This window comes from Neoarius graeffei, chromosome 15 (genome assembly GCF_027579695.1).
Source record: "Neoarius graeffei isolate fNeoGra1 chromosome 15, fNeoGra1.pri, whole genome shotgun sequence".
Lineage (NCBI taxonomy): Eukaryota > Metazoa > Chordata > Actinopteri > Siluriformes > Ariidae > Neoarius > Neoarius graeffei.
In genome coordinates, this window is record NC_083583.1 from 54,704,892 (window position 1) to 54,731,989 (window position 27,098).

General features: G+C 41.0%; 1 protein-coding gene across 1 annotated transcript; it reads right to left on the bottom strand.

The window, feature by feature from the left end:
• Positions 1 to 73: 73 nt before the first annotated feature.
• Positions 74 to 27,061, bottom strand: nwd1 (NACHT and WD repeat domain containing 1). The gene is made up of 19 exons (XM_060941651.1): positions 26,944 to 27,061; positions 26,007 to 26,092; positions 21,273 to 21,389; positions 19,264 to 19,618; positions 17,911 to 19,168; positions 17,618 to 17,821; positions 17,294 to 17,453; positions 17,094 to 17,211; positions 15,245 to 15,409; positions 13,349 to 13,546; positions 11,393 to 11,515; positions 11,101 to 11,303; positions 10,714 to 10,974; positions 9,314 to 9,404; positions 9,035 to 9,183; positions 8,573 to 8,846; positions 4,341 to 4,894; positions 4,141 to 4,246; positions 74 to 386 (listed from the first exon to the last, which is right to left on the bottom strand). Exons 1-19 carry the CDS (start codon positions 27,059 to 27,061, stop codon positions 76 to 78), a joined length of 4,851 nt encoding a protein of 1,616 aa, XP_060797634.1. The 3' UTR covers positions 74 to 75.
• Positions 27,062 to 27,098: the final 37 nt, after the last annotated feature.

Genomic DNA, 27,098 nt, shown 5'->3' on the forward strand with positions numbered 1-27,098 from the left:
TTCTTCAGAAATGAAAGACTCCTGACCACTAAAATGAATAATGCTCAACTAATAAAGCCCCAAAATGCTGGTTTTTCATAAGAGGACACACGTGCTGGATTGTTTAGTCTTGATGTTTAGTATGTTCATGAAGTTAAACTGAGCTGGATTGTAATCGTGAAGCCCTGTAGTCACAGAGTGAGAATCTTCTGGACTCTTTTCACGTGAAGTCACGCGATAGTGAGCGCTGAAGTTACGGAGCGGGTTGTAGCCTGGAGTCAGTGTGTTTGGACAATGGAAGCCCTCTTTGATGATAGAGCCGAGCTGTGAAATGGCTACAAACCCATCCTTGTAGGGTGTAATCCTGATGACTGCAGCATAAACGTACTGGATGTATAAAAGAGATCCTAGAACACAAATGCAGTCACAACAAAATGATGCAGTGCATATGTAGGCTATAATAAAACGTACAAGGGAAAGCTACTTTCTAAATTTATTTACAGGGTGAACTGATTAACTGTCTTATAAAAGCACCATGTCACCATATGGCCCATCAGTACAGATTCTTTTCAAATGCAGCTTTTAGTGAATCATTTGAATCGAGTCAAATCATTGGAGTGTGATCTGCTAAAAGGTTCATTTAAAATCATTCCCTGATTATTTAAAGTCTGCTTTCAGCTTCGCTAAACTGCCCATGAGTACAAAAATGACTAAAAATCAATCTATTATTGGCATTGTAAAACATGAAACAAGTAAAGCTAACTCGGATCAGTGGGATTATTGGATCATATTCATTCTGGTGGGCGGCACGGTGGTGTAGTGGTTAGCGCTGTTGCCTCACAGCAAGAAGGTCCGGGTTCGAGCCCCGTGGCCGGCAAGGGCCTTTCTGTGCGGAGTTTGCATGTTCTCCCCGTGTCCGTGTGGGTTTCCTCCGGGTGCTCCGGTTTCCCCCACAGTCCAAAGACATGCAGGTTAGGTTAACTGGTGACTCTAAATTGACCGTAGGTGTGAATGTGAGTGTGAATGGTTGTCTGTGTCTATGTGTCAGCGCTGTGATGACCTGGCGACTTGTCCAGGGTGTACCCCGCCTTTCGCCCGTAGTCAGCTGGGATAGGCTCCAGCTTGCCTGCGACCCTGTAGAACAGGATAAAGCGGCTAGAGATAATGAGATGAGATGCATTCTGGTATCGATAAATTTGTAAGTCAGTCAGTTGAGTCATTTTGGCCAAGAATAAGATTCAAAGTTCTCATTCAGTGATTTCTTTGTTCAGTCGTAGGATTACTTTGGGCTGTTTACTCAGACTCCTTTGATAAATCAGGCTATTTGCTCATGCCTGAGTCAGTAATTCGTGGGCTTTGCAATGGCAAAGGCTGTCAGCACAACTGAACGAAACACTCAGCTAAAGGAAGTGACTGGTATTTACTTGTTCACTTTAGTGACTCATTTAAAATGTCAGAATATGTTCACTGTAAAAATGGCTCTAAATTTACAGGAAAATACTGTTTTATTATTTTACAGGATTGTACGACAAACAATTAAGCAATGAGAGCAGTGCATTTGTTTCAAAAACGCAATGGCTAGTGGGATATCTAACATTTCTGGCAGGCGTGAGAGCGGTAAAGATTCTCTTTGTGTTGACATCTACAAATTAGTGGATTGTTCTTGTTCCCTTAAATGGAGCGACTCTTTTATGTAAATACAAATCCTCTCTAATTTTTGTATGCAAGGAAAAACTTTGGTTTAGTAAAACTCTGAAATTTGTCTTTTATCCATCCATCCATCCATTATCTATACCACTTGTCCATCAGGGTCACGGGGAAGCTGGAGACGATCACAGCTGACCTCGGGCGAGATTGACCCTGGACAGGTCGCCAATGTATAGATAGTTTTCACATGACGTCACAGAGTCGGGGATTCCCTAGTGGCTGCCATCTTGTGGGTCAAGCTTACCGTATGGGTGACTGAGCACACATTGTAACGCGCGAGTACAAAGTCTTCAAAAGAACCCAAGCAGGCTATTTAAAGCTAGCAATGGTGCACACCTGTTGTATTCACGGCTGTCGTAATAGGTCAGATGATGAAGTCAAGTGGAGCTTTTATGGAATTCCCACTGTACGGGAGCACGAAGGTGAGCAAACAAACTCAGCATACAAAGGAGAAATCTATGGCTTGCAAGAATCAACCGCAAGGATTATCAGCCTTCCAAACACAGCAAAGTCTGCTCCGATCATTTTATAAGTGGTAAGTTGTTTAAATAAACAATCAATTGTGTTTAAGTTTGTTTCTGGAAACCAAAACATCGTGTGAATAATCTCTGGAGAATGCCTAACTGGAACTGCTGAGTGTACATTTACATTGTAATGTACACTTAATATCGCTTGTTTGTCACGTTTCTATTTGAAACTTGTCACTTCACTCATGCAAGGGTCATTTTTGAAAAACATTTTAGGTCTATTCTGTATGATTTGATTTGTGTTTGGGATGCGAACAGCGCGCCTTTTGGCGGATGCCGCCTGAATCGCGCAGATCCGATTTTTTTTTTTTTTTTGGGGGGGGGGGGGGGCGTTGGAGTGTCTGATTATAATTTCAAAGTAAATTCTGTATTAAAATTACTAAATAAGCAAATCCTTTACAGTCCATGAAACAGGAAGTATAAGGATGAGAAAAAAAACAGTTTAAATCGGAAAGCTGCACACATTTGCGCAGCCCAAGCAGTGTGCAGGACTGCGCAAATGTGCGCAGCTTTCCGATTTAAACTGTTTTTTTCTCATCCTTACACTTCCTGTTTCATGGACTGTAATGGATTTGCTTATTTAGTAATTTTAATACAGAATTTACTTTGAAATTATAATCAGACACTCCAACACCCCCCCCCAAAAAAATCGGATCTGCGCGATTCAGCCGTGAAAAAGGCGGCATCTGCCAAAAGGCGCGCTGTGAATATATAAAGTTGTATACATCAGACAGCCTTTAAAGTTTGATGAAGTCGGTTTCAGGCTTTGGAGCAGGCTTTGGCAGTTTCAGGCTTTGGCAGCCCTACATAGTCACTTGAAAATGCATCTTTGTCCACTTCGTAGGGGTCAATTCCCCCAATCAAGGCCAGTTTGGCTGCATACCGTTGTCGTGAGATGTCGTCTAATGTATCTATATACTTCTGTTTGCTTGATTTTGCCAACATTGATCTTTATTTTAGAAAACTGACTATATAACTTCATAAATTCGTCCGAGATAACGTAGCCGGTAGTGGCGATGGTCCGTTTTGTTTGCCCCGCAAAATGGCGGCTGGGGGGCGTTCCCCGGAATGCCGTGACGTCAGTGAATACTATCTATTGCAGGGCTAAGACAGATGAACAACCATTCACGCTCCCACTTATGGGCAATTTAGAGTAGCCATTTGACCTCATTCGCATTTCTTTGGACTGTTGGAGGAAACCAGAGCACCCGAAGGAAACCCATGAAGGCACAGGGAGAACATGCAAACTCCACAGAGAAAGGCCCCAAGAAAGGCCCCCCATCAGCTACAAGGTTCAAACCCAGAACCTTCTTGCTGTGAGGCAACAGTGCTAACCACTGAGCTGCCCAATTTGTCTTTTAGTGCAAGTTAATTAGAGGTGAATTAGAGGTGGTTACATCACCTCTGGTTTGGGCTTTGACCTACAGATCAGAAGGTTGTGAGTTCAAATCCTAGCACAATCAAGCTGCCATGGTTATGTCCTTCAGCAAGACCCTTAACCTTCAAGTGCTAAGTTGTATTCGGTCTTGGTTGTAACTTGTTCTGGATTATATTTTAGTTTATATGATAATTATATTCACAAGTATTTACAGTAATTACACTCTGCTGCCAGTAAATTACATTTTTTAGCATGTTACTGAAAATCTTCAGTGATATACTGTAAAAACTACAGTAATTCACTGGAAATATATTACAGTACTTTACTCTAAATATGTTTTATGTTTCACATCTGCTGAAAATTGATAGTACTTTACTGGCAACTCTGCTACCAGTGTATCTTCTTTCAAAACAGATCTACTATATTGTATCCCACAGTTAATAATTATATTTATTTCAAGGCACATATATATTTTATCCTACTCTCACTATTCACAACTGACTTTGCTCACTGTATCCTACCTTAAACTACAACATTACCAATACTGACCTGTAGACACGTCCCAGACTTTGATGGTTTTGTCCCGAGAACCAGTAAACACGTACTTATCATTTACAGAGAAGGCTGCACACAGAATGCCCTCAAAGTAGAAACCCTGTGTAATGATATAGACAAAAATACTGTCACTTTTCTGTTACTGAAGGTGTAAAAACCTTCTTTAGTATCACTGTTTGGGATTGTTTTACCACCTTGTACTCCATAGTATGGTCCAGTAGCACAGGACTCAAATTCCAAAGCTTCTGGACACAGTCTTCAGATCCTACCAGAGCATGTTTATCCCAGTTACTCAGGGCAATGCAGGTGATAGCAGCCCCATGGTGATCTAGCTCTGCCGCTGTGGCACTCTTGAAGTCATAGATTGCTACCTCCCCTCCAAAAGTACCATACAGGAGTCTACGGTCAGGCAGCAAAGCCATTGCTGATACAGGTGAGTGAAGCAGGGAGAGTGAGTAGTGTTGGATTGGGCCCTCGACACATGGGAAGTTGTCTCTTGCTGTGATCTCGAACAAGCACACCGCATCCTCATAGGCCACAGCAACCTTGTCTTCCCTGGGACTGATGGCCATGCTGCGCACAGTGGGCAGGTTCTCTGGAGGAGGAAGGCACAGGGTCTCTTGGGGAAAGGTTAAAGGGTAGATGAGTACGGTACCAGTGCAGAGGCCACAGAAGAGAAGCTGTTTCTGTTGTGCCAGTTCCATGCAACACACCTCTGAGCACACGTCCAGGGTATCAGAAGATATACCTGAGGAGCATGTTTGTAGTTTCAGTTGGACAGGTGTGTGTTCTTAGTTTAAACCGACAATGGAAATATTCTAGGAGCGGACAATATCGCAAGAAAAAAATATATATGAGATATGTATCATAATGAGGGCCATTTCTTGATATAAGTAATATAAGTGGGTGCTTAGGGCCCCCAGACCACCAGGGGGGCCCCATGACATTTAAAACAGATATGCTTTAAAGTAAGAAGTGTTAGGCAAACATGTGTTAAGTTACAAGCTCATTACTAAAACCTATAATAACAGTAGCCTGTTGGCTCCTGCAAGCTAAGTGTGTTTATTCCTGCCTAAAAAATAATACGATTGGTGTGGGTTGGGGCCCCTGATTAAGTAGTCACTTTAGGCCCCAAAATTGTTACTGTGAGTACCAGAAGAGTTATAGGTCAGTGTTATAATATATACAGTACTGGACAAAAGTCTTAGGCACTCTATTTTTTTTCCATATAAACTTTGCTATAGAGTTCTATTTTATGACTTTTACATTATCAAGTCAGTACAAAAACATTAGAGTTCCAAATGTTCGTTTTCCAGCGCAAAATTAAATGTTATAGAAAAAAAATGCTTGTATCTGATCAGCATATTACATCAGAGAGCACCTTTCAGATTAAAAAAGAAAACATAATGAAGGCTGCTGGGTTTTGGTGTAAAATGAAGAAGCGAGTGTGACAAAGTGTCCAGAAGAACTGTGGCTGGTTCTGGAAGATGCTCAGTAAAACCTACAGCTCATTTCCGCATAAAACTGCACTCATCGGACCTGAGACTACTCCATCCAACCATCCATCCATTATCCATAACTGCTTATCCTGTTCAGGGTTGTGGGCAAGCTGGAGCCTATCCCAGCTGACTATGGGTGAGAGGCGGGGTACACCCTGGACAAGTCGCCAGGTCATCGCAGGGCTTACCTGGGACTACTATTTAAAAAAAAAAAAGCAAAGTGTCATCTCACACCAAATATTGACTTTGTTTTATTTATTATGGCTTACTGCTGCTTATAGTATTTTGTTTTAATGTTGAAACATTTCATTTCATTATTTTTTAAGCCATTTTTGGTCTACAGCATTTTTTTTACATGTACATTGTTTTGATAAATTTGGGTGCTTTTTGTTTGTGAATGTGTCTATATAATAAAAAGAACATCACACTTTGGCTTGACGATATGATCTTCTTGTGTAGAAAAACTCACATTTGTCAAATGAAATACATCGTGGATCTGAGTGACATATTTTCCGAAATTTCACTCTGATGACGTCACTCCTAGTGTTTTCCCACTTCAAAATTAAAGTTCTTTTGATTAACTTGCATATTTTTTTGTGGATGTGTCCATATAATATAAAGAACATTACACGGTGATGCAAAGATATGAAGTTTATCTTCTTGTGTTGAAAATATATATAATTTGTTCACTTCGCTCACTCTTGAACACTCTTCAACACTCGAAGATAAACTTCATAGCATGTCTTCATAGCATGTCTTCACATGAACACGTCATACCCTATATATACATATATATATATATATATATATATATATATATATATATATATATATATATGAGAAAATATCTATGGACATAATTTATGACCATCCTTTGTACTTTCAACAAAAACAAAACACATTAAGCTCCATATCAGTGCATAAATCTGTGATTAAAGAATTAACTGTGATCTTGAATTGATAAACCTCTTAGAACTTACGAATGTGGGTTTTTAAAGTTCTTATAATGGATATGACTGTATTTTTCATGTACCAAACCACTGTACTGTAGTGAATATTATGTCTCAACACTTTGCCGCATATGGTGCGCCATGATATATCATTTTGACATGCTTTTTGGTGTGATTTTATGAATTATGTGATATAGCTCTTGGCTTAAAATAGAACATGCAAGACCAAGACCATTGTTACCCTCCCCAGGAGTGGTTGACCAACAAAGATCACTCCAAGAGCAAGGCATGTAATAGTCGGTGAGGTCACAAAGGACCCCAGGGTAACTTCTAAGCAACTGAAGGCCTCTCTCACATTGGCTAATGTTCATGAGTCCACCATCAGGAGAACATTGAACAACAATGGTGTGTATGGCAGGGTTGCAAGGAGAAAGCCACTGCTCTCCAAAAAGAACATTGCTCCTCGTCTGCAGTTTGCTAAAGATCACGTGGACAAGCCAGAAGGCTATTGGAAAAATGTTTTGTGGATGGATGAGACCAAAATAGAACTTTTTGGTTTAACTGAGAAGCGTTATGTTTGGAGAAAGGAAAACACTGCATTCCAGCATAAGAACCTTATCCCATCTGTGAAACATGGTGGTGGTAGTATCATGGTTTGGGCCCATTTTGCTGCATCTGGACCAGGACGGCTTGCCATCATTGATGGAACAATGAATTCTGAATTATACCAGCGAATTCTAAAGGAAAATGTCAGGACATCTGTCCATGAACTGAATCTCAAGAGAATGTGGGTCATGCAGCAAGACAACGACCCTAAGCACACAAGTCGTTCTACCAAAGAATGGTTAAAGAAGAATAAAGTGAATGTTTTGGAATGGCCAAGTCAAAGTCCTGACCTTAATCCAATCGAAATGTTGTGGAAGGACCTGAAGCGAGCAGTTCATGTGAGGAAACCCACCAACATCCCAGAGTTGAAGCTGTTCTGTATGGAGGAATGGGCTAAAATTCCTCCAAGCCGGTGTGCAGGACTGATCAACAGTTACCGGAAACGTTTAGTTGCAGTTATTGCTGCACAAGGGGGTCACACCAGATACTGAAAGCAAAGGTTCACATCCTTTTGCCACTCACAGGTATGTAATATCGGATCATTTTCCTCAATAAATAAATGACCAAGTATAATATTTTTGTCTCATTTGTTTAACTGGGTTCTCTTTATCTATTTTTAGGACTTGTGTGAAAACCTGATGTTTTAGGTCATATTTATGCAGAAATATAGAAAATTCTAAAGGGTTCACAAACTTTCAACCACAACTGTAGGTGTTTCATCTATGCTGTGGCTAACACTGAACAAACCGTTTGCAGATGCAAAAAGAAAGGTTGTAAACGATATAGGCTCTGAATGTTATTCATAGCATCCAACCACTAGTCATAAATGTCAAATTAATCAGATACTCATTTATACTTTTGTTAGTAGTGCACAACGATTAGCCTGCTACCTAGCAAGCTAATGCCATGTAAACGATGGAGGCAAGTTAAGAATGATTCATTTTCCCCCACATGTTCAGCTGCTGTTCTGTACAATGAAAATCTTCCTTAATATGATTCTGTAAGATCAACTGAAACAACAAAAAAAAGTTTTTTAATGAAGTTTGCTGAATGATTTACTTCCATAGTTGCATAACTTAGCATAGGAATTGGAGTGGAAGGTGCTAACAAGGCAGAAAGAGTTAGTACTGATTAGCCTGCAGCTGCACTCTTGCCAATTTTATATATATTTTTTCCACCAATAATACTTCTGCAATAATCTGTTAATGTGTAACTGTTACAAGAAATCCCCCCGGGGTAAAAACTTGGAAGTATTTTGGTACGAGTGCACAGGGAACTGCTAGAGTGATCGTCATATCTGATGCAGTGTGGACAAAAATAGTGTTGACTGCTACTACTGTTATAAATGATAAAAATATCAGTGCAGCTCACCTTCAGCGCAGTTCCATGCGAACACCATGGCTCGGTCCTCATCTCTGATAAAATGTACCGTGTTGCCATCTTTGGATATTACAACCGTGGGGCAGTTGGCAGGAATACAGGTCTGGATTTTGTGTTTGGGATCATAGTCTAGGTGCCACAGTTTGAGGTAACCAGACCTGGTTGAAGCTGAGATGATCGTGCTGTTGTACGTAGATACGAAGGTGACAGGAGATCCCATACCACTGAAGGAGTCGAGGAGGTGTCCAGTGACTAAACCCCAAACCTTCAAATTGACAAGCACAGCATCTCATATCGGATAAAATATTCCCTGTTTTATGCAATACAATTCAATCAAGTCAGCTTTCATTCAAATAATCCATTAAATTAAGTCATGGCTCTGACTAAACGCTAAAGTGAATGAACGATTATATTTAAAACCCATTCCAGCTGTGACATCTGAGTAGAACTGACCCGTATAATTTGATCCTGAGATCCAGTAATGACTTTACTTCCTTGGCTGAATGAAACAGCTGATAAGACAGTGGCTTCATGTTGGAGCTCCTGGGTTTTGTGCACAGAGGCTGGATTCACATGTAGCACCGCTAGTGTTCTGTCACAGCCTTTATACAAGAGGATGATGATTGAGAATAGTAACCTGCATGCTCTCTCTCTCTCTCTCTCTTACTTTATCAAAGGGATAAAAAAAAGTGTGTTCCAAGTCACTGTTTAACAAAATGATATAAAAATTACCTGCAAAGAGAACATTTTCATCTTCTGAAGTGCACATAAATGAAGCGGGTGCAGGAAGTTCAGCATCAGATAGCGAGCCACTGGCTGAGACCTAGAGATGAAGGATACAATGAGGTACAATGGGGAACGGTTACAAAGGACTTCCTAGCAATGGAGATTGCGTAAGTGTGTGTGTGTGTGGGGGGGACTTCCAGGATATCGCCCTGGCTAAATTCTGTCAAGGTGCCAAAACTAACAAAAAATTGGATTTTAACCAAAATTGAGTTTTATTATCTGTAACATACTTTGGTGCATCTTGTTTCTTCTTTCTTCTTTTTGACATCTTTTTCCAACTTGCACAGTACTGTGCAAAAGTCTTAGGCACATGTCAAGAAATGCTGTAGACCAAAAATTGCTAAAAAATAATGAAATGAAAGGTCTCGTCTCATCTTATTATCTCTAGCCGCTTTATCCTGTCCTACAGGGTCGCAGGCAAGCTGGAGTCTATCCCAGCTGACTACGGGCGAAAGGCGGGGTACACCCTGGACAAGTCGCCAGGTCATCACAGGGCTGACACATAGACACAGACAACCATTCACACTCACATTCACACCTACGGTCAATTTAGAGTCACCAGTTAACCTAACCTGCATGTCTTTGGACTGTGGGGGAAACCAGAGCACCCGGAGGAAACCCACGCGGACACGGGGAGAACATGCAAACTCCGCACAGAAAGGCCCTCGCCGGCCACGGGGCTCGAACCCGGACCTTCTTGCTGTGAGGCGACAGCGCTAACCACTACACCACCGTGCCGCCATGAAAGGTTTCAATATTTAAAAAATTACTATAAACAGTAAGCAGTAAGCCATAATAAGTGAAACAAAGTCAATATTTGGTAGGAGATGACCTTTTGCGTTAAAAAAAATAGTAGTCTCAGGTACAGTGAGTGCAGTTTTATAAGGACATGAGCTGTAGGTTTTACTGAGCATCTTCCAGAACCAGCCCCAGTTCTTCTGGACACTTTGACTGTCACACTCGCGTCTTCATTTTGCACCAAAACCCATCAGCCTTCATTATGCTTTCTTTTTTCATCTGAAAAGTGCTCTCTTATGGAATACGCCACTCAGATACGAACATTTTTTTTTCTGTAACGTTTAATTGTGTGCTGGAAAACAAACGTTTGGACTCTAAAATGCTTTTGTACTGACTTGGTGACGGAGACGTCATAAAATAGAAATCTATAAATTTTGTATGAAAAAAATATATACAGAATGCCTAAGACTTTTGCACAGTACTGTATATTTACAACATTTAGTGTGAAACTAATTGAACAAATAGAAAACAAACCCAAATTTCCCTTGGATTTGGATGAGGCAAGCTAACTAATATCAGTGAGAATGATTTCTAAAATAGAATTTTACCATATTCAGTGAGCAATCCTGAGATGCAATGAGGAGTTTTCCATGTCGGTGGAGTGAAAGTACACTGGATACAGTGAAACCCTGAGCGAAGGTGAGCTTATAGTAAGATTTTTCTAGGCCAGTGTTTGAATCAATGATCCAGATTTGACCATCACTGGACATGACAGCCACTTCCTCTCCCAGTGCACTAAGGATCGAACACTCTCCTTTCACATCAACGTCATAAAGAAGCTCTCCAGTGTCTAAATGCCATGATTTGACCTATACACAACAGTGATAGAAGACTGAATAAGTGAATATGTTTGGTAGAGAAGTAACATTCCATTCTAGCAACTAAACTAAGTTTTCTGTGTAAAAGGTTAGAAGCTATATGGAAAGATGTCGCACTTGTCCCTGTGTGTTGGACAGGACCATTGCCTTAGACTCAAGCACAAGGATCTGGTCAGTAGGCCAGGGTTGTACCGAGACCAGAGTGGGAATGCAGTAGAGCTGTTTCCCAGTGAGCAGACTCCATTTCTTAAGGGAGCCATCAAGTCCAGTAGACAAGCAGTGTTCACCTTTCTTAACAAGCTTCACGAACTGCACTGCACCTGCACAGAGCAAGTGTATAAATGCCACATAAGGTCATATTTGTACTTGTTTTTGGTCTAAAAAGATGACGACATTAGACTCAGTTAACCTGTGTGTCCTTCAATTGTATGAAGCATCTCAAGACATTTTAGGTCCCATGCAATCAACTCTCCATCCACTGATCCAGCTATCAGTAACTCTGTCTCCAAACAAAGATCTACTGCAGTAATCCCTTTGTAAACAAGAGAGAAAAGACAGCGATCAGTGTGGTGTGGGTAATGATACAGTGCTCAGCGTAAATGAGTGCACCCCCTTTGAAAAGTAACATTTTAAACAATATCTTAATGAACACAATTTCCAAAATGTTGAAAAGACAAAGTTTAATATAACATCTGATTAACTTATAACGTGAAAGTAAGGTTAATAATATAAACTTAGATTACACATTTTTCAGTTTTACTCAAATTAGGGTGGTACAAAAATGAGTACACCCCACAACAAAAACCACTACATGTAGTACTTTGTATGGCCTCCATGATTTTTAATGGCAGCACCAAGTCTTCTAGGCATGGAATGAACAAGTTGGCGACATTTTGCAACATCAATCTTTTTCCATTCTTCAACAACGACCTCTTTTAGTGACTGGATGCTGGATGGAGAGTGATGCTCAACTTGTCTCTTCAGAATTCCCCAAAGAAAATAATTTCTTTACACCACAAAGGTGAAGGCTACAAGATGATCAGCAAAGCTTTACTTATCAGTCAGAATACTGTAGCAAAAGGCATACAAAAATTTAAGAAAGATGGAACTGCAACCATCTCACAGAGACATCCAGGTCATCCATGGAAATTAACACCTCGACAGGAGCGTCTTCTGATGAGAAGGGTTGAAGAAAATCGGCATGCAAGTTCACTGCAGTTATCTAAAGAAGTAGAAAGCCAAACTGGGGTGACTATTTCCCGTGACACAATACGGCGTACACTGCAGAGGAATGGCATGCATGGATGCCGTCCATGAAAGAAGCCTCTCCTAAAGCCCAGGCACAAAAAAGCCCACCTAGAGTTTGCCAGGGCCCATGCTGACAAAGATGAAGACTACTGGGACTCTATACTCTGGAGTGATGAGACCAAGATAAATGTTTTTGGAACTGATGGCTTCAAAACTGTATGGCATCGCAAAGGTGAGGAAAACAAAAAAAAAATGCATGGTGCCTACAGTGAAACATGGTGGTGGCAGTGTCCTTATGTGGGGCTGCATGAGTGCTGCTGGTGTCGGGGAGCTGCATTTCATTGATGGCATCATGAATTCACAGATGTATTGCTCTATACTGAAAGAGAAGATGCTACCTTCACTCCGTGCCCTTGGTTGTTGTGCACTTTTCCAACATGACAATAATACTTTCCAACATGACAATAATACTAAACACACATCTAAGGCCACTGTTGGATTTCTGAAGAAGAACAGGGTGAAAGTGATTCAGTGGCCATGTCTCCTGATCTGAACCCAATCGAACACTTATGGGGAATTCTGAAGAGACAAGTTGAGCATCACTCTCCATCCAGCATCCAGTCACTAAAAGAGGTCATTGTTGAAGAATGGAAAAAGATTGATGTTGCAAAATGTCGCCAACTTGTTCATTCCATGCCTAGAAGACTTGGTGCTGTCATTAAAAATCATGGAGGCCATACAAAGTACTACATGTAGTAGTTTTTGTTGTGGAGTGTACTCATTTTTGCACCACCCTAATTTGAGTAAAACTGAAAAATGTGTAATCTAAGTTTATATTATTAACCTTACTTTCACGTTATAAGTTAAACAGATGTTATATTAAACTTTGTCTTTTCAACATTTTGGAAATTGTTTGTGTTCATTAAGATATTGTTTAAAATGTTACTTTTCAAAGGGGGTGCACTCATTTACGCTCAGCACTGTATATAAATTATACTGACTGAAAAATCATTATTTTATGCCAGTGACTATAGTTACAGAAGTAATCTAGATCCATAAAGTGCATAGTAGTAATCGGCTGCTTTTAAATAAAAAAAAAACAACAAAAAAAACATACCTTTTGCAGAACCACTGAGGGTGTTTATCAAAGGTCCTCCAGGAGGTTGTAAGAAGCTACTCTTGGGCACAAGCACAGGGTCTGTACAGGAAGTGAGCCAACTGTCGCACTGTGAGCACAGGCGCCCAATCAGCGAAGGATACACAGGAGCCAGAGCCTGAAGCCTGGCAGTGATCTCAGTGAATAGAAGGGGTAAGTCTTTAAAAAAAAAATCAGTGTAGGTTAGTTCATAGTATACTAAATCTTCATAGGTTCTAACTTATAATAACTATACGTATAATAAGTAGGGATGCTTTGATATTAGTATCAATCTTTTCGCATGCTCATTTATGCTTTTCAAACAAGCTAAACCTAGTGTACTATGCCAGAGTAACCTTTTGTTACAACATTTGTACCAACCCGCTCCCCATAAGGTTAACCCAACAATCCCAGCTGTGAAACTGAAGGGACAACTTCTGGAGAATGTGAACCACCTCCCGTACCTCAGCAGCCACATGTCATCAAACACCAACATTGATGACAAGATCCAACACTGACTTAAATGTGCTGAAACAGCCTTCAGCTGCCTGCGCTGTTGCGTCTTCCAAAACAGAGACCTCCGAGACGAAATTAAGATCTGCATATACAGAGGTGTCATCATCCCAGCTCTTCTGTATGGATCTGAAACCTAGACTACCTACCACTGCCACCTGAAGACCCTTGAGCATTTCCACCTACTCTGATTGAGGTGCATCCTTCGCATCAGTTGAGAGAACTACCGTACTAATATCAGGATCTTGGCTGATGCTAAACTCCCGAGCATCGAGTCTATCATCATCCAAAGCCAGCTACGGTGGGTTGGCCACATCGTCAGAATGGATGACGGCCGCCTTCCAAATCAACTCTTCTCCCAACTCAGACAAGGAAAGTGGTTCAGAGGAGGACAAAAGAAATGATACAAGAACCTGCTGAAACAAAACCTGAAAAGCCATGGCATCGACTGGAACAACTGGGAAGACCAGGCCAAAAACCGTAGTGCCTGGAGAGCAACCATCAGGGAAAGAGTTGAGAATTTTGAAAACCAGAGGATGAACCACATCGAGGAGAAGAGGAGGCAAAGGAAAGAACGTGCACAAAATCCGGACCACCTGCGCCTTCCTACAACCACCGTCTGCAACAAATCCTGCAAATCAAGGATCGGGCTCCTCAGCCACCTGAGAAGCCACTGAGACCGAGCTGCCAATGACTAGAAGAACATCATCCTCACTTTCTAGGGATTGCCACGACAGACGAATGTTGTAACCTGAGCAATGAGCAGTATGGAGCAGTAAATGAAGGTGTAGAGAAACCGTCATGCATGAGTGCATGAGATGCAGGTCACTTCTGCAAGCACTGAGCACTAAGACAGATGCGGTTCGGATTTACACATTGCTTGCAAGTCAAGGTGCATTTCATGGACTCAGGTTTGCCACCTTCACACTCTGTATTATCTAATATACTGTTTAAAAAGTATAACGTCATCATAACATAAAACTCAGTACTTCATAGCTAGCAGCACATGGCAGCAACCAACATAAGCAGAGCTGAATAAAATGTTCTATCAAAGCCCTAATTGCTAAGTAGGTTATTCATGAGGTATTAATGAGTACCAAAAACATGGTAGAGATGTGTCCACATAGTAACAACTAAGTATAAGAATGCTGAAATGATCGTTCCCATTTATTATTATCAGGTTAATATTTACGAAGTATATTCGCTCGGTATTTCTTAAGCCATTGTGAAGGTTTGTTTCATCTCAGGCTGCATCACATCATCACTTTCCAATTATTTTGTAGAACAGCACATCCCTCCACCATTACAGTATGTTTCATTCTGCACATTAACAAAACCCTCACTACAAACCAGATCAAAACTCACCTGTGTATCCATCAATGAAATCTAAGGTAGGCTTCAGGAGCAGGAAGCAGTCCCTGATAAGTTGGATCTCAGGACAGTCTATGATGTCAACACAGAGTGACAGGTCCTGAATTACACTGGCCACGCCACAGCTGAGGGTCTTACAATACAACCAGTCCAAATTGCCTGCAACACATATGACAGATAAGTAATACATCAAGAAACGACTTATAACATACAACCTCGATTCCAAAAAAGTTGGGACAAAGTACAAATTGTAAATAAAAACGGAATGCAATGATGTGGAAGTTTCAAAATTCCATATTTTATTCAGAATAGAGCATAGATGACATATCAAATGTTTAAACTGAGAAAATGTATCATTTAAAGAGAAAAATTAGGTGATTTTAAATTTCATGACAACAACACATTTCAAAAAAGTTGGGACAAGGCCATGTTTACCACTGTGAGACATCCCCTTTTCTCTTTACAACAGTCTATAAACGTCTGGGGACTGAGGAGACAAGTTGCTCAAGTTTAGGGATAGGAATGTTAACCCATTCTTGTCTAATGTAGGATTCTAGTTGCTCAACTGTCTTAGGTCTTTTTTGTCGGATCTTCCGTTTTATGATGCGCCAAATGTTTTCTATGGGTGAAAGATCTGGACTGCAGGCTGGCCAGTTCAGTACCCGGACCCTTCTTCTACGCAGCCATGATGCTGTAATTGATGCAGTATGTGGTTTGGCATTGTCATGTTGGAAAATGCAAGGTCTTCCCTGAAAGAGACGTCGTCTGGATGGGAGCATATGTTGCTCTAGAATCTGGATATACCTTTCAGCATTGATGGTGTCTTTCCAGATGTGTAAGCTGCCCATGCCACACGCACTAATGCAACCCCATACCATCAGAGATGCAGGCTTCTGAACTGAGCGCCGATAACAACTCGGGTCGTCCTTCTCCTCTTTAGTCCGAATGACACGGCGTCCCTGATTTCCATAAAGAACTTCAAATTTTGATTCGTCTGACCACAGAACAGTTTTCCACTTTGCCACAGTCCATTTTAAATGAGCCTTGGCCCAGAGAAGACGTCTGCGCTTCTGGATCATGTTTAGATACGGCTTCTTCTTTGAACTATAGAGTTTTAGCTGGCAACGGCGGATGACACGGTGAATTGTGTTCACAGATAATGTTCTCTGGAAATATTCCTGAGCCCATTTTGTGATTTCCAATACAGAAGCATGCCTGTATGTGATGCAGTGCCGTCTAAGGGCCCGAAGATCACGGGCACCCAGTATGGTTTTCTGGCCTTGACCCTTACGCACAGAGATTCTTCCAGATTCTCTGAATCTTTTGATGATATTATGCACTGTAGATGATGATATGTTCAAACTCTTTGCAATTTTACACTGTCGAAATCCTTTCTGATATTGCTCCACTATTTGTCGGCGCAGAATTAGGGGGATTGGTGATCCTCTTCCCATCTTTACTTCTGAGAGCCGCTGCCACTCCAAGATGCTCTTTTTATACCCAGTCATGTTAATGACCTATTGCCAATTGACCTAATGAGTTGCAATTTGGTCCTCCAGCTGTTCCTTTTTTGTACCTTTAACTTTTCCAGCCTCTTATTGCCCCTGTCCCAACTTTTTTGAGATGTGTTGCTGTCATGAAATTTCAAATGAGCCAATATTTGGCATGAAATTTCAAAATGTCTCACTTTCGACATTTGATATGTTGTCTATGTTCTATTGCGAATACAATATCAGTTTTTGAGATTTGTAAATTATTGCATTCCGTTTTTATTTACAATTTGTACTTTGTCCCAACTTTTTTGGAATCGGGGTTGTAAATCTGAGTTGCCACCAGGTCCAACCTAGCAGCGAGTGACGCAGTTCCTCCCATTTGCCTGCGTGAATAAGATGATAAGGCAGCTCGTGCAGCATTCTGAGATTGGCCACTCCTTCAGCGTACCATAGGGGCTGATGCGGCACCTTGACAAAACAAAGTGCTGAACGGTTTAATACAGGTTTAAATGGCAAGCTTAACAATAACAGATAGTGCATTGTTGAGTACCTTTCTGTCAGCATTCAATTGGGTCCCCAGCGATGACAGAAGTATGGGTTTGAGCTGGCCCTGACTCCACTGACCTGAAAAGTATTCACTGAGAATACTGTGCATTTGAACTCGGTGCTCCACAGAAAGATACTTTGCCTTCACAACGTCAGTAAACTGCCTATAGAAGATTAAGCTTATTATACTCCAAGTTTCACAACTTCCACAATTTCTATACTCATGCTCGCATCCTATATGAAATCACAGGCTTTTAAATAAGGTTTAAATTGTGTTGAAATGGATTAATCTGGGAAGTAATCATAACCAAATAAAATAGCACCTGACCTTCGGGAGAACACTAACACAGTAATGCCATTTTCCCAACGCTCCACTAGGTGATCTCTCAGATCATGTCTGAGACGTGCCCAAAGAAGAGGAGGAAAGCGTATGAGCGTGTGGCTCGGGGGGAGCCGGCTTTTGTAGACTTCTGCAAGAACATCATTATCTACAGACAAGATATCACGTAGTTCTGCCTCCGACAAGCCACGTCTGTGAAGACACAGTGATGCATTGTTTTATTTATTAAAGACTTTACTAGAATGCAACTCCAAAGCAGTATAATTTTGTTAATAACCAACCTTGATAAGGTAATGTAACCAAGCACATGGCGGACAAGCTTCTCTCCATGTTTTTTTTCCAGTGTTTGGAGAAACAATGAGATCACTTCCTGTGCCGAGCTGCCAAGGTGAATATCAGACATGGAGGTGTAGGATGACCACTGCTTTGCCATGTCCAACATTAGCTTCAGATGCAAAAGACTTCCGCTCTTTTGGAAGCTGCTAGTGATTGCATTTATTTGTTCAGACGTAAGTCTTCTTCCAGCAACATTCAGACAGGCATTAATGATGTCCTGCCCTTGATCCCAATTCAGTGGTTCTACTTCGAAGAAAAATTTATCATCACCAACTAGAGCTTTTAATCTCTTCAAACGAGACCCGTCATATAGGGTCGACACTACCAAATGTACATTAGGAGGAATTTCTTTAGGTATCCAGTGCAATTTATGGGCATTGTTGGCCCATGAGAGGTCATCCAAGGAGTCCAGGATGAGAACTAATGTTTCTCCATCTTCAGACACTTTCTGTAGCATGGCATGGAAGAACCTTACCAACTTCTCATGTGTGTTTGCAATCTCAGGGCAGGGAGTTGCCAGTCCCAAAGCTCCACAAACCTGTAAACAAATCCCCTTTAGGACAGAATCGACATCTGAGCTGATTGGAGATGTTCCAAGAAGCCGGAGAACAACCACAGCTTGTGGATCGAGAACTGTCCGCATCTCCTGGGCCAGTTTACACAGCAGAGCAGTCTTACCGATTCCTGGAGGCCCATAGACTACAAGTGGTGCATGTTGTATGCTTGTCGACTCCCACATTGTGAGGCAGAGCTTTGCCAGTGGACCATCTCTTCCAATAAAAATAGCACACTTGTCCTTACTTAGCTTTGCATGATGAACAAGCTCCTGTTGAATCCACAGCCACCTTGGCCCTGTTGATGGAGCAGTTTGCTTGGCAATCCTCTCTTTTATCTGACATACAATCTGTTCACAGAATCTCTCCAGATACACCTTGTGCTCCTTACGATTCACATCCATAGCATTTTTACTGAGTTCTAAGGTGAGATGACTTGAACAGGCACTAGAGATACGCTGTTTGAGATTGGTCAACAGTTTCTGAGCTTCGGTGTCAAAGAGACCATCAGCTGTGACATCCACCAACTTTGCATGCTTATGGCTTTCACCTTTCTTCAAATGAGGTAGTTCCCTGACAAAGATGACAGGCGAAGGCTTGCCCTGGTCTTGAATTGTGAGAAAACTCTGCTCCATCTCCCATTCCATCACTGTGTGGACATTAAGCAAAACCAAATTACTCAACGTATAGTAACTACCATGAGTGTTAATGGTACTTTGAAAACCTGATAAAACATTCTCTCACTTGACTTGAAGAACTTGTGCTTCTGCTCTGCACTAAAGTCCCCATCCTTCTCGGCTTGCAGCGCAGCTCTGCATAACAGCTGCAATAATCGAGCTTCAGTGAGATTCCAAGACAAAGTGTCAGCATCATGCTGTGGGCTAGCCTCAGGCTTTGTATCATTATAATGAGGATAGTGTGTGGTGATTGGCTGAAGCACATATTTTGGTGGTACTGAGTTATCATCTTTAATGAACCATTTCTTAAGTACTGTCAAGCCTTCTTGGTCCTGAGAAAGTTTATAGAGCAGTAACTCAAACTCAGGCTCTGACATGAGGTGTGGAATGGGTCTGTGTCCATACTGACTGCCAACCAAAGCCTATGATTATAAAGTGAACAAACAAGAATGCAGCTCCTCATTAATTACAAGCCAGAATTTGTCAATTAAGTTACAACCCCAATTCCAAAAATGTTCGGACACTGTATAAAACATAAATCAAAACAGCATGTGAAGATTTGTAAATCATGGAAACCCTATATTTCAACAAATCAAATGTTGAAACTGAGAGATTTTATTGTTTTTTGAAAAATATATGCTCATTTTGAATTTGATGTCATCAAGACATTTCATAAAAGTTGGGACAGGGACAACAAAAAACTGAAAAAAAGTTGTGTAATGCTAAAAAAAAACAACTGATTAGGTTAATTGACAATAGGTCAGTAAAATGATTGGGTATAAAAAGAGCATCCCAGAGAGGCGGAGTCTCTCAGAAGTAAAGATGTTGAGGGGTTCACCGCTCTGTGAAAGACTGCGTGGGCAAACAGTGCAACAGTTTAAGAATAACATTCCTCAATGTAAAATTGTAAAGAATTTGGGGATCACATCATTTATGGTACATAATATCATTGAAAGATTCAGAGAATCTGGAGAAATCTCTGTATGCAAGAGACAAGGCTGAAAACTGACACTGGATGCCTGTGATCTTCAGGCCCTCAGGAGACACTGCATTAAAAACAGACACGCGTCTGTAGTGGAAATCACTGTATGGGCTCAGGAACACTTCAGAAAACCATCGTCTGTGGAAACAGTTCATTACTGCATCCACAAATGCAAGTTAAAACCAGATATAAACAATATCCAGAAACACCACCACCTTCTCTGGGCCTGAGCTCTTTTACGATGGACTGAGGCGAAGTGGAAAACTGTCCCGAGGTCTGATGAATCAAAAGTAGAAATTCTTTTTAGAAATCATGTACACCACGTCCTCCAGGCTAAAGAGCAGATGGACAATCTGGCTTGTTATCAGGGCACAGTTCAAAAGCCAGCATCTGTGATGGTATGAGGATGCATTAGTGCACATGACATGGGTAGCTTGTACATCTGGGAAGGCATCATTAATGCTGAATGATATATACATGTTTCAGAGCAATATGCTGCCAACCAGACAAAATCTCTCTCAGGGAAGGCCTTCCTTCTTTCAGCAAGACAATGCCACACCACCTTCTGCACATATTAAAACTGCACGGCTCCGTAGTAAAAGAGTCTGGGTGCTAAACTGGCCTGCCTGCAGTCCAGACCTGTCTCCCATTTAAAACATTTGGTGCATTATGAAGCACAAAATACAGCAAAGGAGACCCCGAACTGTTGAGCAACTGAAATTGTATATCAGGCAAGAATGGGGCAACATTTCTCTTTCAAAACTACAGCAACTGATCTCCTCAATTCCCAAACGTTTACAGAGTGTTGTTAAAAGAAGATGTGATGCAACACAGTGGTAAACATGCCTCTATCCCAACTTTTTTTTAACTGTGGTGCTGACATCAAATTCAAAATGAGCATCTATTTTTCAAAAAACAAAATTTCTCAGTTTCAACATTTGAGATGTCGTCTTTGTACTATTTTCAATGAAATATAGGGTTTCCATGATTTGCAAATTTTTGCATTCTGTTTTTATTTACAGTTTACACAGCATCCCAACTTTTTTGGAATTGGGGTTGTATATACGTAGAGGAAAATGAATCACCACACTTACAATAAAACTAGGTCCAAGCGACACTTTCTGACATGATTGTATCTCCTGAAGACACAGTTCAGTTGTTATGTGATCAACAGTGATCAAATCCCACAAACCCCAGCGGAAATCCACAACCTAGTAGAATTTGAAATGCATGTCCAGACATTGAAAACAACAGACTGAGAAATGGAATTTCAGGATTGAAATCTCAAGATGCAATGAAACAATCAATAAAACAATTCTCACTCTATTTCATTACTCACAATGGGCAATAGAACATACAGTAGGGTCCAAAAGTCTGAGACCACAATGAAAATCTGGGTTTCTTCTTATTTTTTTTTTAATTGGACAAGACAAAGTTTTAGAATTTTGAACAATTTAATGTGACTATTCCTATTTATTATATAAACGTAAATTTTTATATTGATCAAGTTTGTACAAAAGGTCAGATTTTTCTGAAGTCATTGAATCATTTGTTCAGACGACACTCCAATGGATTTGATCCATATGGATTGTCAGGTTTTGCACAAACTTGTGGAGTCTGTGCCAGCTGAAGTGCACACTATAATTATATAATTAAAGGGGAAATATATATATATATATATATATATATATATATATATATATATATATATATATATATATATATATATATAATCATCAACTTTTATTCCAGACTCAAGGTCCAATTTCAAGAAGACACACAAGCACACATACCAATATAATAAAAAGAAAGATAATAATTAAAAAAAAATGATTTTATATATATATATATATATATATATATATATATATATATATATATATATATATATATATATCCCTCCACAATTATTGGCACCCCTGGTTAAGATGTGTTAAAAGCCTTAAAATAAATTCAATTTTTATTGCAGAAGCATAATCTCAAACTGAAAATTGTAGAAAAATGTAACCCTTAACTCAAGTGAATTAAAAAAAAAAAAATCCCTGACTAAGAAATAATTATTTTTCATAAAATCACCTGTTCCACAATTATTGGCACCCATAACAATTCCTAGAAAATAAATGCAATTGAAGCATTTCTGTCATTTCTACTGTAGTTTATAAAGTTGATCAGAGTATCTAGGAACCTTTAATTAGTAATTCATCACATCCTGTTTCCCTGGGGTATAAATATGATGTGACACAGAGGCCTATTTCTCTTATCCACTCTTCAACATGGGAAAGACAAGAGAACATGCCATTCAAGTAAGGCAGATGTGTGTCAACCTTCATAAGTCAGGCAATGGCTACAAGAAAATAGCCGCTCGCCTACACCGGCCCATATCTACAGTCAGAGGAATCATCAAGAAGTTTAAAACAACTGGAACAGTGGCAAACAAGCCTGGACGAGGATGCAAGTTTATCTTGCCACCACGCACAGTGAGGAGGATGGTAAGAGAAGTAAAAAGTTCTCCAAAGCTCACTGTTAGAGAATTGCATCAAAGAGTAGCATCTTGGGGTCACAAAGTCTCCATAAGAACCATCAGGTGCTATCTACATGCCAACAAGCTGTTTGGGAGGCATGCACGGAAAAAGCCTTTTCTCACTTACAAGCATAAACGTAAACATCTGGAGTTCGCTAAGTGGTACTGGGACTTCAACTGGGACTGTGTGCTTTGGTCAGATGAGATCAAGATAGAGCTTTTTGGCAACAAACACTCTAATACATCACAAAAGAAGAGAAAAGCACCTCATGCCCACTGTGAAGTATGGGGGAGGATCGGTGACGCTGTGGGCCTGTTTCTCTTCCAAAGGCTCTGGGAACCTTGTTAGGGTGCATGGCATCATGAACTCTTTGAAATACCAGGACATTTTAAATCAAAATCTGGTGGCCTCTGCCCGAAAGCTGAAGATGGGTCGTCACTGGGTCTTTCAGCAAGATAATGACCCTAAACATGTGGCCAAATCTACATAAAAATGGTTCACCAGACACAAAATCAAGCTCCTCCCATGGCCATCTCAGTCCCCAGACCTCAACCCAATTGAAAACCTGTGGGGTGAGCTGAAGTGGAGAGTGCATAGGAGAGGACCCAGGACTCTGGATGATTTAGAGAGGTTGTGCAAAGAGGAATGGTTGAAGATCCCTCTCTCTGTATTCTCCCATCTTGTGAAATGTTATAGGAGAATATTAAGTGCTGTCTTGTTGGCAAAAGGGAGTTGTACAAAGTATTAACATCAGGGGTGCCAATAATTGTGGCACACATGATTTCATGTAAAATAATTATTTCTTAATGTGGGATTTTTTTTCCCCACTGAATAAATGCACTTGAATTAAAGGTTGGGTTTTTCTCTTTTTTTGCATTAGGGCGGCACGGTGTTGTAGTGGTTAGCATGATCGCCTCACAGCAAGAAGGTTCTGGGTTCAAGCCCAGCGGCTGGCGGAGGCCTTTCTGTGTGGAGTTTGGATGTTCTCCCCGTGTCTGCGTGGGTTTCCTCCGGGTGCTCCGGTTTCCCCCACAGTTCAAAGACATGCGGTTAGGTTAATATGGGACGGCCTTGGGCTGAGGTGCCCTTGAGTGAGGCACCTAACCCAGGCCCGGCGCCAGGAACAGTTTACTAAGGGGGCAATTAGAAATTGCAAGGGGGCAAATATTTTTTCATATAGTGTGTAGTAGTGATGGCGGTCTGACAACGTGTTTCAAACAATTAACTGCGCCAACCACAAAACCACGGCCCCGAAGGTTGCTTTAGTCCGGGAAAATCATGTGGCATATTACCAGGGCAGTTGCGCTTTATCAACCCCCGTGCCCACCTGTTAACCCTCCCCTCCGATTTTCTCACAGACATGCGTTACAACCGGAAAGATGCCAAACATAAAACAACACACACAAACCTACAGGCAAGTCCTTTAAATTTAAAATACATACAAATAGCTCCGCGGCATGAAAACAAAACGTCAATGCAAGTCTAAGGTACTTGGCTCGGCGGCCAAAATCATAATTTAAAAAAATCAACAGACCCCGCGGCTGCACCAGTAATAGCCTTTCTGACTCGCACCAAGTCAACGCTAACCACTTAATCCGTGATCCCAGTTTAGGCGTGTAGGGGACTAAACACTCTGAAGTGATGAATTTTCACCCCCGCTGCATGGGGGGGTGACGTCAACGACACATATTCTTACGCTATTTGCGCACAAAGCGGACCATATATGAACACATACACCAACATAAACGGAGATAAACTTAGCCTACAAAGAAAGAAAATGGATTCACAATATTGTGATTGAATTTGTTTAATTCGGTGGGGGAAAGACTACTCCCGTAAACTGACTGCATATTGCAGGATATTGCAGAGACAGTGCACTTGTAAGTGTGCATGTAAAACCCCCGCCCACCCGCACGACCCTTGTCCTTATCACAGGTCTGTGTGTGCGCGGCTGTGTCAACATTTCACACATACACCCACAATAACTAGTCCCCAGTAGTTAGGATTGATACACATGTCTAAAACAGGGTTAATATTAAATTCAGGCTTTTTGAAATAATCCTACCTTAATACAGTTGAATTCTACGATTGCAACGTAGGAATCATAACAACCAATCAGATTTGTTCTACCGTGCCAGTTTTAGTAGTGATTTATGTGAAATGTATTTTTGTGCAATGCGCAACCACTTAATATTTCGTATTTGAAAATGCAAATTATTAATACGTCTATAATACATTATATTTTCATAAGAAAACAATTAAGTGATCTGAGTCTCTGTTGAGGGCGCGACGCCCCCTTTCGCCCCCCCATGGCGCCGGGCCTGACCTAACCCCTAACTGCTCCCCGGGTGCTGTCAGCATGGCTGCCCACTGCTCTGGGTATGTGTGTGTGCTCATTGCCCACGTGTGTGTTCACGGCTTCAGATGGGTTAAATACAGAGAGGAACTTGATGAATAAAGTTGTGCTTTCTTTCTTTCTTTTTTGCTGTCCTATATTATTTTTAAAAAAAAAGAATTTATTAGAAGCCTAAGAACATATCTTAACGAGGGGTGCCAATAATTGTGGAGGGCGCTATATTATTTTCTTATAACCACTACACCACCGTGCCGCCCATATATATATATATATATATATATATATATATGGGCGGCACGGTGGTGTAGTGGTTAGCGCTGTCGCCTCACAGCAAGAAGGTCCTGGGTTCGAGCCCCGGGGCCGACGAGGGCCTTTCTGTGTGGAGTTTGCATGTTCTCCCCGTGTCCGCGTGGGTTTCCTCCGGGTGCTCCGGTTTCCCCCACAGTCCAAAGACATGCAGGTTAGGTTAACTGGTGACTCTAAATTGACCGTAGGTGTGAATGTGAGTGTGAATGGTTGTCTGTGTCTATGTGTCAGCCCTGTGATGACCTGGCGACTTGTCCAGGGTGTACCCCGCCTTTCTCCCGTAGTCAGCTGGGATAGGCTCCAGCTTGCCTGCGACCCTGTAGAAGGATAAAGCGGCTAGAGATAATGAGATGAGATGATATATATATATATATATATATATACAAAAGAAAATAATGTGAATAGAAGCAATTTCATTAGTAGTCTCATACTTTCAGACCCCATTGTAAAGATTTTTTCTTCTTCACTTCAGAAAGTCAGAAGATCACTAGAAAGAATCTGGTATTGATTTATATTCAGCATCCTCATCCTTTAAGACTAACAATAGTTTCAGAGTTTCCATTTTCTATACAGCATCCTAAAAATGGAAAATCTACGAAGTACTGACTTCACATATATGAAATTACTCAATGCTCAGTACAAACCTCAAAGACCAGGCCAAGACTTTGACAGTAGCTTTGTAACTCAGGATAGGCTTTTTCCCAAAATGCATTTCGTTCACTGTTAAGATCTGGTGAAAAAAGTGTACTATTAACAAAAATCATCTTGCTACTTACACTACATACAAAGAGAGGAAACGACAATAAAAACTGAGAATTGCAAACAGAGAAAATGAAAAAGCTTGCAACAAAATATTACCTTGAAACTGAAAAACAAAACTGTTCTTCTGTTGCTAATTGTGATATACTGAGAATCATTACATCCATGTGGTAAATGAATTACCAATTTTTAAAAAGAAAGAAAGGTTCAGTGGAATGATCCTTAAATAATGCAGATTTGTTTTGTTTTTTTACTTTTTTTTATTCATTTCTATATTGTAGTATGAAATTCTATGGCAATAAATGAGTTTTTCAATTTCTGTCGTAGAATTAACCACGGGCGGCACGGTGGTGTAGTGGTTAGCGCTGTCGCCTCACAGCAAGAAGGTCCGGGTTCGAGCTCCGTGGCCGGAGAGGGCCTTTCTGTGCGGAGTTTTCATGTTCTCCCCGTGTCCGCGTGGGTTTCCTCCGGGTGCTCCGGTTTCCCCCACAGTCCAAAGACATGCAGGTTAGGTTAACTGGTGACTCTAAATTGACCGTAGGTGTGAGTGTGAATGGTTGTCTGTGTCTATGTGTCAGCCCTGTGATGACCTGGCGACTTGTCCAGGGTGTACCCCGCCTTTCGCCCGTACTCAGCTGGGATAGGCTCCAGCTTGCCTGCGACCCTGTAGAACAGGATAAAGCGGCTAGAGATAATGAGATGAGATGAGATGAGAATTAACCACATATTTTCCCAAACAAAATTTGCCAGGTTAAAAAAAAAAAAAGCTTTTCAAGCCACCGTTATAAAATTACAATCCACTGTAAAGAGTAAAACCCCAACCTGAGATTGTGGAGCTGATGAACACTCGCACCACATTGGATGGAGGCTCCAGATTGTCCGTGTTATGTCCACACAGCAGCTCAACTCCCAGAGCCTCCCTCATCTCCATCACGTCCATGTCTCAGTGCATACCCTCCAAACTTCTTCCAACTTCA